At 41.4% G+C, this 14,341-nt stretch overlaps 2 protein-coding genes across 3 annotated transcripts; one reads left to right on the forward strand and one right to left on the reverse strand.

The window, feature by feature from the left end:
• Positions 1-468: 468 nt before the first annotated feature.
• On the reverse strand, positions 469-11,136 carry ireb2 (iron-responsive element binding protein 2). Its single transcript, XM_057329399.1, has 22 exons — positions 11,020-11,136; positions 9,428-9,555; positions 6,779-6,874; positions 6,389-6,554; positions 6,166-6,303; positions 5,634-5,855; positions 5,478-5,547; positions 5,211-5,394; positions 4,983-5,122; positions 4,692-4,863; positions 4,496-4,596; positions 4,141-4,257; positions 3,903-4,062; positions 3,673-3,808; positions 3,456-3,540; positions 3,094-3,375; positions 2,903-3,007; positions 2,687-2,829; positions 2,276-2,423; positions 2,071-2,193; positions 1,806-1,991; positions 469-1,528 (listed from the first exon to the last, which is right to left on the reverse strand). The coding sequence occupies exons 2-22, from the start codon at positions 9,450-9,452 to the stop codon at positions 1,415-1,417; spliced, it is 2,913 nt and encodes a 970-aa protein (XP_057185382.1). The 5' UTR covers positions 9,453-9,555; positions 11,020-11,136; the 3' UTR covers positions 469-1,414.
• slc25a44a (solute carrier family 25 member 44a) lies at positions 11,104-14,238 on the forward strand. Of its 2 annotated transcripts, none has more exons than XM_057329404.1 (4): positions 11,104-11,218; positions 12,079-12,755; positions 12,840-12,967; positions 13,158-14,238. In XM_057329404.1, the coding sequence occupies exons 2-4, from the start codon at positions 12,140-12,142 to the stop codon at positions 13,347-13,349; spliced, it is 936 nt and encodes a 311-aa protein (XP_057185387.1). In that variant the 5' UTR covers positions 11,104-11,218; positions 12,079-12,139; the 3' UTR covers positions 13,350-14,238. The 2 variants fall into 2 exon arrangements, with proteins under 2 accessions (XP_057185387.1, XP_057185388.1); XM_057329405.1 differs by lacking the exon at positions 11,104-11,218 and adding an exon at positions 11,368-11,544.
• Positions 14,239-14,341: the final 103 nt, after the last annotated feature.

Here is a 14,341-nt window from a genome sequence, read left to right on the forward strand (position 1 = left end):
CACTCTGATTGGCCCCCCTTTGGACCTCTTGGTAAGCTGTGTGGTGTCATGAACGTCAAGATCGTCCCACAGCTAACTCTAAACTGATTTATGAATTAATTACACTTGTACGTTTCATTTTTACAGAAAACGCACATGCGTTTGGAAAAAGCACTATGGGTTTAAATATTTTATTCTCGCCTCTAGCTAGTTTGTCTGGGAATGATAAGAGTGGGAGTGCTGGACTAAATGCGCTGTACACATTCATCGGTAATGTTCACAGCGCCCCCAGTGTACGGGAAGAACAACAACTGACGTGAAATAAAGATAACGATTATAAACAACGCATCATATATTATTATTACATTATATTAATAGCCCCAAAGGTCATTGTATATAATATTCTATTTTAAAGGTGAAATATAAATCTAAAGTAATGAAAACATTTATCGACAAGTAAACCTATAAATGCAGTAAAAGCCAAACCCCTCATGCTCAAGTCAATGTTTATTAAAAATTATTTACAACAACAGCTTTATCTAACAATGTTTTTATTTTACTGCATTAATCACTCCAGCACTTCTGAGTTGCATATGGACTTCACATAAAGAACATAAAGAACATAAATGCAGCCAGACATCGAAAGTTTTGATTTGGCCTTAAAGGCAAACACCACAGTTAAAGTACCAAAAAGTAAAAGTACCAAAACAAACCAGCCTTCAATTAGGCCTCTAATGTGTTTAGGAGCTCAAAATGTTGTTTATGAAATTCTGATTAACATATAACAGACGATCGTTATGGTTGAATAAGTCTTCGGCACAGTTTAGCCACATATGGTGTTGTGAGCTGTTGTTAAAAGAAAAACTCTGAACATCCTTCTATTCATCATTATTGTTACTCAGACAAGGGGCAATCAGAAAAAATAAACTGACATTTCACTGGATCGGATCAAACGAGTGCTTTTCCGTTGTGACTAAACTAAACAGAGTTAGAAAACTCAGAAATAACAGTATGCTGGTCATTGCTGTATGCGTGAGCACTCCGTATCAATGTGCTCGTGTCGAAATCAGCACCGTGACAGAGCGACAAAGCCTCTTCTGAGATCTCTGACTGTGATGTCATCGTGCATCTGGCACCTGATAGTTTCACACAAGAAAAAATATTTCTTGACAAGCTACAGGCACTGCAACATGAAATGCCCACATCAAACTCCACAACCAGACTGCAAATAGAAACCTTGCAGGGACACTGGATGTGAAGAGAGTGATTTGAAGAAAAACGCTGGACATTTGTGGTTAAGTGCAAAAGTAGCCGGTCCTTCTGGAATGGAGGATTCGCCGAACCAGAGGCACAGCTTAGATTCATACTCCTGCGGAAGGACTCTAGGTGGGGCTGTGCTATTCAGAGATCCATGCTGTGTCTCTTATTAGTCACATTACAGCAGCAGGGATTGAGCCATGTACTTCAGAATGCCTCCGTGTCGGAAAAACACCAGGTCCATCTCATTCTCAAACAGAGGAACTACGCTGAAACTCTTGCCCGTGCTTGTCTAGAAACAAAAGAACATCATCAGCTGTTGCATGAAGAAGACAGAGCCGAAGAAATAAGGCTGCATTATATTTTAAAAGAGCAAAATGTCTTTAGTGGCTATTTAAATCTTAATTCAGAGATTAATCATGGTAACTACTAGAAATACATTACAATTACAAGCATTTTAATTGACTTGATTCAGTCATAATCTGGTAATCGCATGGCATTAACTGAAAAAACACAAGAGCTCAGTCGTATTAGCAATATGTGTTGACCTGAGGCAGGAGTTGCTCTACCTGTACAGTGAGGTGTTGTCTGGGCGTGAGCTCTTGTGGGATGCTGATGGAGAATCGCTCTTTTCCAGACAGCTCCAGCGTGTCGGCGTTCTCCCCGGGCAAGAACTGCAGCGGAGCAATGCCCATGCCCACCAGATGATTCTTATGCATCCTCTGAAAGCTCTCCGCTATCACAGCACGCACACCCTAAACACACACAAAGACTGAGAACCTCAACACCTGTGTGAGTAGAACAAACGAATGCAGAGGATTATGGGTACGGTACCAGTAAATAGGGTCCTTTAGCAACCCAGTCTCGAGAGCTACCAGAGCCGTACTCTTTTCCCGCCAGGATAATGAGAGGAACCCCGTCTCTCTGATAGCGCTCGGCAGCTTCAAACACATCCAGCTGTGACAGAGGAACATATAAAACATCAACCCAATGCCACGACATACAGTAGACCACGTTCACGCCGACTGTCCACACTCACTGTCTGTCCTGTAGGAATGTGCAGTGTTTTGGGTCCGGTCTTCCCGATGAGGCGGTTCTGAAGCTTTATGCTGGCGAAGGTTCCCCGAGTCATAACTGCATCGTTTCCTCTCCGTGCGCCATAAGAATTAAACTCACGAGGGGTCAAACTGATGCAAAAATGTCAAGAGCGGAGAAAAAAACAGACTATAAATTGATCATTGATCAAATTTTTTTAAACAGCTCTTTGTATTGATTTTACAAGGTACAAGAGATCTCATGACATATATTTACTCTAATCGTTATAATTTAACCAAACGTGTAATTTATTTAAAGGGTTATTAAAAACAACCTACACACAGAAAAGTCACTTCACTGGCAGACATTTTTTGTGTAAAAAAACAAAAACGTACTTAGAAAATCAAAAACTCACCGTTTACTCTGGAGGTATTTAGCAGCGGCACTGACTCTAGCGATGCTACCGGCTGGAGAAATGTGATCAGTAGTAACGTTATCACCCAGAAAGAGCAAAGCGTAAGCGTTGTCGATGGACAGAGGTGCGCACTTCTCTTTGGACTGAGAGGGAGAAGAGGGCTGTTACTACACAAGCTGTGATCTTCAGACAGATCTGGATCAAACAGACACTCACCAGTTTGCTGAAGAAGGACGGACAGCTGATGTAAGTGGACTTGGGATCCCATGGGAAAAGGGGAGATTCGGCCGAGTCCAAATTGTTCCAGAACGCATTTCCTTTCTGCACATAAAAATGAGTCTGTATTAACATCCAAACACAATCGTGCAAAATCACATTTAATGAAATAATAATGAGTTTCCTCTCACCTCAATCCGGCTTCTCAGCTCTTTAAACATGGAGGCAATGACGACGTTCTCCTCTGTATCCCGTACCTCCTCTTTAGACGGCCAGATATCCCTCAGAAACACCTCCTTCCCCTCGGAGTTCACACCCATCGGTTCCGTCTCCAGGTTAATGCTGACTGTACCTGCGATTGCATACGCGACCACCAGCGGGGGTGAGGCCAAATAATTCGCCCGTACGCAGTTGCACAGGCGTCCTTCTAAATGCCGGTTTCCAGACAGCACGCCACACGCCACCAAATCGCCCTGCGCACAAGCAGACCGCTCACATTAATAATATGCAGAAAATCAGAGAGAGAAAGAGAGAGAGAGGAGCTAGGCCTCACCTGTTTAATGGCGTCGACCACACTTTCAGGTAAAGGTGCTGTGTTGCCCACACAGGTGGAACATCCATAACCAACCACTTCGAACCTGTTACACATTCACATGATTGTTGATTATTATTAGCTCACATTGAACATATAAGTATAAAGACACATTTGATGCAAGTCAATATGGTTATTAAACTGTAATATTTGTGTGGATGTAGATGTAAATGTGTACCCAAGCTTCCTAAGGGAGGGCAAGACACCGCTGGCGTTTAGGTAATGTGTGACGGTTCCACTTCCGGGCACCAGACTCGTTCTGATATACGGCTTTACTGACAGACCAGCCTCGACAGCTTTTTTTGCCAGCAGACCTGAGCCAAACACAAAGACACACACATTTTTTCTATTACTCTAAACGGTGTGCCGACAGCTCAGATCAGATCTAGGTGCGTGTTGATGTCTCACCTGCGGCCAGCATGACAGATGGGTTGCAGTTATTGGTGCAGCTGATAACGGCAGCGATGACCACAGAGCCGTGCGCGAGGCTGTACTCCGCCCCCTCGTGCAGGAACGGGACCTTAATTTCCTGCTTCTCTTTGGCGATGTGGAAGCCCTTAAAACCCAGCTGTACAGACAACACAAATCCAGCTAACTCAGATGTGTGGATGGAAACGTGTGAAGGAGGATAAATGTGTTCACTTACCTTCTCATTTAGGCAGTTGATGAAGTCTTCCTTCATGCAGGTCACGGCAACTCTGTCCTGCGGCCGTTTGGGTCCACTGACATGAGGCACAATGGAACTCAGGTTCATCTCGATGACCTGCGACACAAACGGTATCACGTGACTCACCCTACAACTGGAAATAACTTGAGCATTTCTTGCCCTTTATAAAAAGTTTGTTGTGTTATGTAGATGTGTTCCAACCAATCACAACACAAAGCTGTCGTCGCTGAGACCACTTATGGCTCATTTTGCTTGTAACTATAAAAAACATTGAATTTCATCGATGTCACAGAATATTATAACTGAACGTTTATTATCTAAGCCAGAAGCACACCTCTGAATACTGCGGCTCTTCTGACTGGTCATCGTAGCTCCTGAAGAGTTTCACAGCTTTTAGGTAGTCTCCTAAAACCGCAAGCTTCTCTTCACTGCAGACTGTCATAAAAACAAAACAATTTGAATACATTTGAGGGTACATTAACTAATATACTTTAAGCTTTAAAATGTAGTATAAGCTAGATGGTCCGTACTGGTGTTTTTAAAGTGCTGCAGGGTGATGTCATCCACAGGAAAGAAGCTCACAGTGGCGTTGTACTCCGGGCACATGTTAGCAATGGTGGTCCGATCAGGAGCCGAGAGCTGTGACACACCGGGCCCAAAGAACTCCACAAACTTCCCACCAATTCCAGCTTGACGCAGGTGCTGAGACACAAAGATCACACAGACCGATACGTATCTATAACCAATAGGTCTGTAGAATGAAAAGATCCCCACCCTTAACACGTGTAATGTTGTAATAAAAAAAGGGAAACTCAATGTACCTTAGTGATGCCCAGGACAATGTCGATGGACGTGGCGAGGGGATTAATGGACCCCACAAGTTTACAGCCAACAACTTCGGGCAACGTCAAAGACACTGGTTGACCTAACATGACTGCTTCTGATTCAATACTTCCAACTCCTAAAAAAGAAAGACGAGTATTTAGAGTTATAGATATTCACCAATACCAAAATAAAATTGGCAAACAGAGCTGTACGTGGCTGCTCACCCCATCCCAGGATGCCGAGGCCATTGATCATGGTGGTGTGGGAGTCTGTTCCCACCACACTGTCTGGATAAATAAACCCCTCCCCCTCCTGTACCACCTGACACAGGTACTCCAGGTTCACCTGATGCACAGCGCCGATGTCTGGCGGAACCACGTTGATGTTTTTAAAGGCTTTTGAACACCACTGGAGAAAAGAAAAGAACAGAGATGCGAAATTGAAGCTGATACTTTACCTTCTAAATAATTGCCCCTTAGCAAAATTCTCACCTTAAAAAACTGCAGTCTCTCTTTGTTTCTGCTGAGCTCCATCTCTTGATTCCTAAGCACCGTCTCAGGCCTGTGGGTGTCAAACAGATGCGTTAGAAGACATTAAACAATAAAATGATGTATTACTGTGTGTGTTAGTGTAAGGTGTGGCCGTACTCTGATACAGGCTGCAGGTGGAAGGGGCACAGTAGGGGTGTGTTCTCTATCTGTACTGCTTGGGTTCGGCCAGTGGGGGCGTCAGAGCAGGACGCTTTCCTGCAGCCGCGCCCTTGACCTGGTTGATGACCCCCACATTGACTCCCACGGGAAGTTGGCCGACCTGCTGGAGGTTTGCCAGCGTGACTGTCATCCGTGAGGGTGGGAGGGCTCTGGATGGCACTGAGAAACAAGCAGGACACTTGTGTTTTGTCACAGGGCGTAGTGTCATGTGACTTCATTTCACTTTCGTTGAAGAGAAGACTGACAGTGAAAACTTGTTGCATCCTGTCTGTTTAAGCCGAGGTGACAGTCATGGATAGTGACGACTTACGCTAAGCTAAACTCAATACATCATTGCCATAATAACTGTGTACGTTACACGACATAAACACTCATTAAAGGCTTTTACAGATGTTTACGTTAATGCTGTAATCATTAGGTTTAAAGACATAAACACTGTTTATTTTTCCCTTTCTCTCCTCACTCTCACCATTTGCTGTAGTCGATCTGCAGTGAGTGATCAACGATGAGGTCCGTGGGGCATTTGGGGTTTACTAGGCTCGGATCGACCCCTTGTTTAGCTAAAGCATCCCTCATAGCAGCCAGATCCACCATAGCAGGGATTCCCCTAAAAACACACACAGAAATAAGCACACTCTCAAATGTATAAACAGGCACAGTAACTGCACACTCAAATAGACCATGTGACTTACGTGAAATCTTGCAGCAGAACCCTGGCGGGCGAGAACGGAACCTCGGCTTGGTTCCGCTGCTTCTGCCAGTCTAGAATACTGGAGACATCCTCTGTTTTCACATAGAACCCGTCGCACTTCCGGATCGCGGCCTCCAGCAGAACCCGAATACAGAACGGCAGTTTTTCTGCAGCATGAGAGGAGACTAGTGTTTTATAGAGTACATTTTTCATCTATGTGTATCTGCACTGATTGATTAATCTGAAGTTTAATTCATGCCCTCTGCAACAGCACCATAGCTATAAACATGCAAATAAACATCTTTGGCCGCTATATGCTTACGCTATTTTTTACAAAGATTTCCTGTAGGCTGTGGTTAAGTCGTCGACAATTAAAAGTGCCCAAACTCACCATATCTGACATCATCGAGCTTCTGTGGGTTGAAATATCTTCGCTCTTCATATTTTTCGCTCTGAAGCGTGTCGATCAAGTGCCTGAATGGATGTTCTGTACAAAACAAAAGTGTCATATTCAAAAATGCTGTATGAATTAGACAAGAGAATATGCAGGAAATAGAGAGTGTGCATGCCTAAATGTCTCAAAAACACCTTTCTGTGATCTGATCTGTACTCAGGTTGGGCTGTGGTGGTTGTGCACCTGCTATGACTGAACAGCATCCAAAATGGCCAAGATAACAGCGGACAGACAGACATACTCACTAAAAAGCTTGTTGGCCTTTACCTCATTCCTCTTCCCAGCAGAACACAGATGCAGATAGATCGCTCTCTTACTTAAAAAAAGAAAAGTCTGCAGCTGTGGAACTCGTGTTGGCAAATAGTTGCAAGTGTTAACAAGTCCAATTCATATCCACTTATAGGGGATATAGAACCATCACAACAGCATTGAACCCAATAACCATTTAATGGGTTCAACTTCACATGACATTGCAGTTTTAAGTAATAGTCCAACCGAAAAATAAAAATGTCTTTTTGGCTTATTATGACATTCCAAACTCTCAACCTAACAAGTTTGGAAGTAAAACTATCCGAACAATCGCTAAACAGCTCTTGTTGCCTTTAGGCTCCAAAGGGCAAGCAATAGAACATAAAAGCATTTCATATTCCAAGCCTGGTCGGCCGCTAATGCAAACTAGATGTAAGCGAATGGTTCAGGTGAAAATTTCTGCGTTCTATTTATTGAAGTCTTGGAATACAGTGCACAACTATGGAATATCATTGACTTGGATTCCTTGGGAGCCTGACAGCTTCTGAACACCAGGAACTGTTGTTGTATGAAAACAGCTGCATATGGATTCTTCACAAATCTCTACATTCAACAAAAGAAGAAAAGCATATGGGCAAGTACATATAGACAGAGCTTCCTGGGTTTCTGTTATTGAACGACTCATTTCAACTCACTTTCAACCAATCAGAGGGCCAGGAAACTGGGCATGACATAAAAAAACACAAGTGTTCGTGCACAGCAGTATTTTGCAGTTTGGTGTGCTGGAGGAGCACGCACACGCTTATCACCTGCAGCCTGCTGTGTTTCTGACTGCTGCAGGGGTTAGATTAGTTTAGATTAAATACAGAGAATAGCGACAGAAGGAAACAAACCAGAATACGTTGCCCATGAACACACATACACGTTAAATCAGGTTGAACAAGTGAGTCAAGTGATTCTTTAAGACGGACATTAAAAGACACTGTAAACAATACTCTTACTGTCAGATAGGGTGTTACATAGAGATCAGTCCAGTTGACATGAAGAATAAGACAAATGTTTATGTATATCATGGTAGCCTGAGGTCAATTAAATTACACACTCCACCCATTATACAAAGCCTTCTGCATTTGTAGACCATAATAAAGAGATTGTTTAAAATCTTAAAGATACTGTTCGGAATTCAAAGCACTAATTTTAAAGGTTTTACCAAGTTTATGGTAACATATGGTTCATAAACTTATGGAGACACAAGGGATCTTTCTCTTTTTGTTATATCTAGTAGGTTATACGATTACATACGAGATGCAATTTAAATCTAAACATTTTAGCACATCTATGAATCTTTTAAACTATAAAGAACCAAGCAAGTATCACATTAATTTCACTATTTCTCTGTAAATACGTAATATTGTATATATATGTCATACGTCACACAACATAGAGTATTGTTTTGCCAATGCGGTATATAAAACAATCACACCATCAAAGTAAGATGGAACATCAAAATTGAGAGAAAGGGGCTGTGCTTTGCAAGTAATTTGGCGGCACCAGTGACTGTGTCAAATAGAATAGAATAGAATAGAATAGAATAGAATAGAATAGAATAGAATAGAATAGAATGAGCTTTATTGGCAAAGTATGTTTCCACATACGAGGAATTTGTTATAGTGACAGAAGCTCCACAGTGCAACAGAAAGACAACAGGACAGAACACAGATGATAAAAAAATAATAATAATATACAATAATATAGAAATAGGCAATAGTAATAGTACTTTGCCACAAACCATGGTATCGTATGTTTACCACATTCATATACCATGATATTTACATGGCACTAAAACGAATACCATGGTGCATATCGTAAAAATGGTATACCATGTTAAACGTTCAACAAAGCATTGTAAAAGCATGGTACACTCACAAGAACAACGTTAGCTTTTTGTAAGTGTATACAATATACAGTAACTGAATATTGTAGATAATAAGCTAAAACGTTATCTCAAAGCCGAGTGAGCTGCCTGCATATACACTAATGTTACTCTGGTACTCATATACGCACTTAAAATAACGCTGTCTAGGTGATCACTTACTAGTTGGACACAACTAGTTCACGCGATCTCATGTGTTTAGTCAAGCCAAATGTCAATCGCTCTCGCGCAGCATTAGCCGCACCGCTAACGACAAAACCGCCTCTTTCATCTACAAAAAAGTGACTTTCTCACGACTGTCCGGATACGTGTACATAAGTGAACATGTGACCGGTTACATATATCCCTATCTGTAGTGGAATTAAGGTGAATGTTAGTGTTTTTTGTGTTTAAAGAGTCCTTACCGTGCTGAAGAGAACCAAGCGCCATGATGAGTCTTTACAAGAACACGACTCCACTTGCTCGAGCCACAACCGCCAGCCAATCAGCGAACAGAACCTCCCTGGAGTACAGGCCAATCAGAGCACAGCTTCTGCACAACACCGTCCAGTCAGAAAACAGCATCCGTTTACTGAATCTTATTGCATATTAATGAATGTCAAGTGGATGCAGCGTTCAGCCTGGTACATGATGTTCATTGTAGACAATGAATAGAACATTTCCCTTTCTATCTTTTATTGAATGTACAGAAATGTTAGATTTATTGTCTATAAAGCTTTGTTTCATTTACATTTACAACACATAAATGTGTTATTTAACAATAACAATAAAGGGTTATTTAGAACAAACGACAAGAATTTGGAGCCAGGCCACTTTATTTCATGTGTGTGGAACGTAAATGTTCAGAACTGTAGGCTATAACATGCTTTTCTTCGAATATATCCTATGGTCATTGAAATATATCTCTATAAGTTCTATGACATAATATTATAATATTTTGTTAAAATAATATAACATATCAACACAACGGCCTTACATAAATTAAGCAGCATTTCCTTAGCCGATCTCCAACTGGTTAGTTTGTATGCTTTACTAAATAACTTATCCCAGACAAAAAATTCAAAGAATTGATACAAAAATAATATTATTGAATATTTTGTATGATATTATATAACAGTAACAAACGAAACAAAAGTAAAATCAGACAGGAAATAAACAAGACAGGAATAAGGAACTATTTACATGGAAACATTAAAGTATAACCAACAACACTAATTACAGAACAAAACAAACAAAAACACCAAGAAATGTTTTTTGTTTGTTTGTTTTAGATTATCGACGTTTATCAATGTAACAAAATAATAAATGAATTAAGAAAAAACGTAGCATCTATTCTAAAAGTTTGTCATAATAATAAGAAATTTCTTTGCTCCAAAATAATATCAACTCCTCTTGTCCAATAGAGGGTATGCACGTGTCGTCACTTTCCCACGTGAGCACGCCGGAACGCGCCTGCTTGAGTGGTAAACACTGGGCAAAATGAATGGTTACAATATCAGGAAACGCAATTCCGCGCAACATTTGAGTGTCTAAGAACACCGGATTCCTTTGTAAGTCATAAGGTAGTCGTAAGGATCACCGTCGAGTCCAGCTGCTTGTAGTTTCAGCAAATAATTGCGTGTTTAGTCCCGGTTTTTGTTCCTCCTATTGAGTGCAGCCATTTTGCCTTAGTTTTACCACTCAAGGGAGCGTGTCCCGGCGTGTTCACGTGGGAAAGTGACGTCAATGCTTTTTTATTTTTATTTTTTATTGATGCTTAATTAACAACAACAGATACATGAGACAAAATACAAAAAATAACAATAATAAAAACAACAACAACATAGCATAAAGGAGAAAAAGTTAATGAAAACTATATACAAAGGAGTATTCAGACTAACCCTTCAATGTTTCAAAATATTGACAGAGCTCAAATTTAAAATGTGTAAAGTTTGGTGTCTTTTTTGACCATCGACATTTGTGAATATGAAACTTGACAAGTGACGTCAAAGCATACCTTCTATAGCCCCTCAGAGTGACGTCGGAGCATGCGCCGGAAGTGCCGAGGAGCAATCGCTCCTCATGACTTTCTAGCAGCAACACCAGGGCGAGAATCGATTATAGCAAATAGCGATGTTAGAGTTTTAGTATCATGTTTATCTCACGACAGGATCCGCCGCTGGATGGAGAAACAAAACACATAACGAGATAACCGGGTGAGTTAGTCTGTTAGGAGGTCAAACGAAGTGTCATGTATTTCTGATTGGAGGCGAGCAAGAGGAAAATGTACAGGGAGGGAGGGGCACGCAAGCTGTCTTTTATTTTGGGGGTTGTCAGTTGGGCTCTTGTGATGCGCATGCGCGGTAAAGAGGAGACCTGTCAATACATTTTTGCAGCTTCGCCATGAAAAGGTCACAATGTCTCTGATAAAGCGAGCTGGATTAAAGGCAAACATTTCGAGATGTGTCTAAGCTTTAATGAAAGACAGAATAAGGAGTGCTTTTGGAGATTCTCACTCTTTTTTTAAATGTACACCACCAGGGTAATGTGTTTCTCGATCATATTCCTACGCCATGTTTTTTCCAACTCTTGATTACACTTATTTTGTCTAATACAAAATTACTTGGCAGTGTTATAATCGTGGTGACAGTTATTTTTCACATTATAATTTAATGACCGGTTTTTCTCATATTCAGAATTCCTTTGCATTCTAGTGACTTTGGCTTATTTTGATGCAATTCCAGAAAAAATAGACATTGCTTAAAAATATGATTGATCTATTTATTTTAATTGGATTCAAGTGTATTTATAGATTGTAATAAGTATAACCGCTTTATGTGTCTTACTAATAGGTCACGGAAACGGAACGAAAATCTAAAACTGGCTTATCCACAATGCCATGTGTTATATATGTGTATGACCCCAAGTTCAAACTATTTGGGTCGTAAAGTTTGACCCTGTGTATAGAGAAATGTATGACATAATCCAGGAGTCACATGCGGTGACCGTTGAACTCTGTATCTTCAACACTACTCCTCTAGAGCAAAATGTGAGACAATTGTGATTTTTTTTTCAGATTTTAGGTCATAAGAGAGGTGTATGCGTGACCGATCTCGTCTGTGAGGTCATCAGTGGCCATGATGCAGCAGAAGCGCAACATTCAGATCATCGAGTGGGAGGATCTGGACAAGAGGAAGTTCTACTCGCTGGGTGTTTTTATGACCATGACCACGCGGGCGACGGTCTACCCGTTCACCCTGATCCGCACCAGACTGCAGGTCCAAAAAGGGAAATCGCTCTATAACGGCACCTTCGATGCATTCTGTAAGATTCTGAAGGCCGAGGGGATGCCCGGCCTCTACCGAGGCTTCATGGTCAACTCGTTCACCTTGATCTCGGGTCAGGCCTACATCACTACCTACGAACTGGTGAGAAAATACGTTTCGGGTTACTCGTCCAATAACACGGTGAAGTCTCTGGTGGCGGGCGGCTCTGCCTCGCTGGTCGCCCAGAGCATCACGGTGCCCATCGATGTGGTGTCCCAGCAGCTGATGGTGCAGGGTCAGGGGTGTCAACTCACACGCTTTAAACTCAAGCCTAAACACAAGGTGACATTCGGACAGACCAGAGACATTGTGGTTCAGATTTTCCACGCGGACGGATCGAGGGGTTTTTATCGTGGGTATGTGGCGTCGTTGCTCACGTACATACCGAACAGTGCCGTTTGGTGGCCTTTTTATCATTTTTATGCAGGTAATTTTTACTTTACTTTTTTAACACAATTAATGCATGACATGAGCTCTCTGTAAACATGAAATCATGTGCATGTGTTTTCAGAGCAGCTCTCCAGACTGGCGCCTTCTGAGTGCCCGCACCTTATCCTGCAGGCCGTGGCCGGGCCAATGGCCGCAGCCACAGCCTCTACGTTAACCAATCCCATGGATGTTGTCAGAGCCAGAGTCCAGGTACAAACAGACTCAATCATTAACTGCTTCAGACAGTCACGCTTTATAGTGCCATAAAAACAAGAGTTGAACACCTGCTTATGCTGTAAGAGTACAAAATCATTAGCTTTAGAAGTATCATCATATGTGAATTTATTATAAATTGCGTTTTGAAAGTTGTGTGATTTTAATATGACGCCTGTCTTCGCAGGTCGAAGGCCGTTCGTCTGTGATCGAGACGTTCAAGCAGCTGCTAGCCGAGGAGGGCGCGTGGGGTCTCACCAAGGGCCTGTCTGCTCGCATCATTTCCTCCATGCCCACCTCCGTCATGATCGTCATCGGTTACGAGACGCTCAAGAGACTCAGTTTGCGACCCGAACTGGTGAACAGCAGACACTGGTGATAAACTCACCTACTGTAACCTGGGTGTTGGACCGCTTTACCTCAGCCCTGTTCTATGGGCCTCTCTCTTCCTTTTAAACCGATGCCTTTGCTTTTTTTTATGAGGACCAGGCAATAATCGATGGACACTGATTTGTTCAAATGTGAAACTGTATTCTAGATTTGTTATATTTCGTTACGTTTAATCTGTTCTTGTAAACAGGTAGACTACTAATGTGTGTGTGTGGCCTAGACTAGTATTGTGTAATGAGACCATATGAAACTTTAATTTGAACTTTTCGCCCGTTGTTTGTTTAGCATTTTAAATGATGGGTTTAAACATTTATAACACGGTTGTCGCCATGTGGTTGGAAGAATGAGAACAGAATTTTAAAATTGTAATTGCTATACCTGGAAAAGACATGGAGACATTCTAGTTATTGATTTTCAGCTCTTTGTGAGTTTGTTCTGAATTACAAAACGTTTGGAACGATGTTGGAGAAATTTGATGATAATAATTTATGTTTGGGAGGCCTTGCATTTAACTTTGAGAAAACAGTGGTTTGGGGCCAAAGCTTTTACAAATGTTTTATATGTGTGGTTCATTTATTCCAGAGCTGCTATGGTGCTTTTTGTCTAAATATGCTTACTAATGTTAATCAGTGTCACACTCATGAGTGCATTAAATGAACTGCACAAAGACACACACACACACAACAAAAATACTTTTATTAATGTGTTTGTTATATGCTGGTATGTAAAGAATAATTGACAACATACTGAAGTACATCTGAGGTGGTAAAATGAAAAGAGAAAGGTGTCTGGTAAAGCTCGTGAGAGATTTTGTAGTAAGTTTGTCAGTTGTTTTATCCTTAAAACACATTTCTGTTTGTACAGAATGTGCAGTAGAGTATTACATTTATATGTTGTCAATTGTTCAATAACAAACAATGCATCTGATGTGGTTACTGCAACAATGCAGTAACAGCTAAAGGCCTGTAGAGGGCAGCAGTG

Source organism: Triplophysa rosa, linkage group LG3, assembly GCF_024868665.1.
Source record: "Triplophysa rosa linkage group LG3, Trosa_1v2, whole genome shotgun sequence".
Taxonomy (NCBI): Eukaryota; Metazoa; Chordata; class Actinopteri; order Cypriniformes; family Nemacheilidae; genus Triplophysa; species Triplophysa rosa.

Excerpts from the sequence above, each read along its gene's own strand:
- slc25a44a (XM_057329404.1), top strand. The coding sequence starts at position 12,140 with ATGATGCAGCAGAAGCGCAACATTCAGATCATCGAGTGGGAGGATCTG. Across the intron at positions 12,756-12,839 it reads TTTTTATCATTTTTATGCAG|AGCAGCTCTCCAGACTGGCG; the intron begins GTAATTTTTACT and ends ATGTGTTTTCAG. Across the intron at positions 12,968-13,157 it reads TTGTCAGAGCCAGAGTCCAG|GTCGAAGGCCGTTCGTCTGT; the intron begins GTACAAACAGAC and ends CTGTCTTCGCAG.
- ireb2 (XM_057329399.1), bottom strand. The coding sequence starts at position 9,452 with ATGGCGCTTGGTTCTCTTCAGCACG. Across the intron at positions 6,555-6,778 it reads GCTCGATGATGTCAGATATG|AAAAACTGCCGTTCTGTATT; the intron begins GTGAGTTTGGGC and ends CTCATGCTGCAG. Across the intron at positions 3,541-3,672 it reads CCCTCCCTTAGGAAGCTTGG|GTTCGAAGTGGTTGGTTATG; the intron begins GTACACATTTAC and ends AATGTGTAACAG.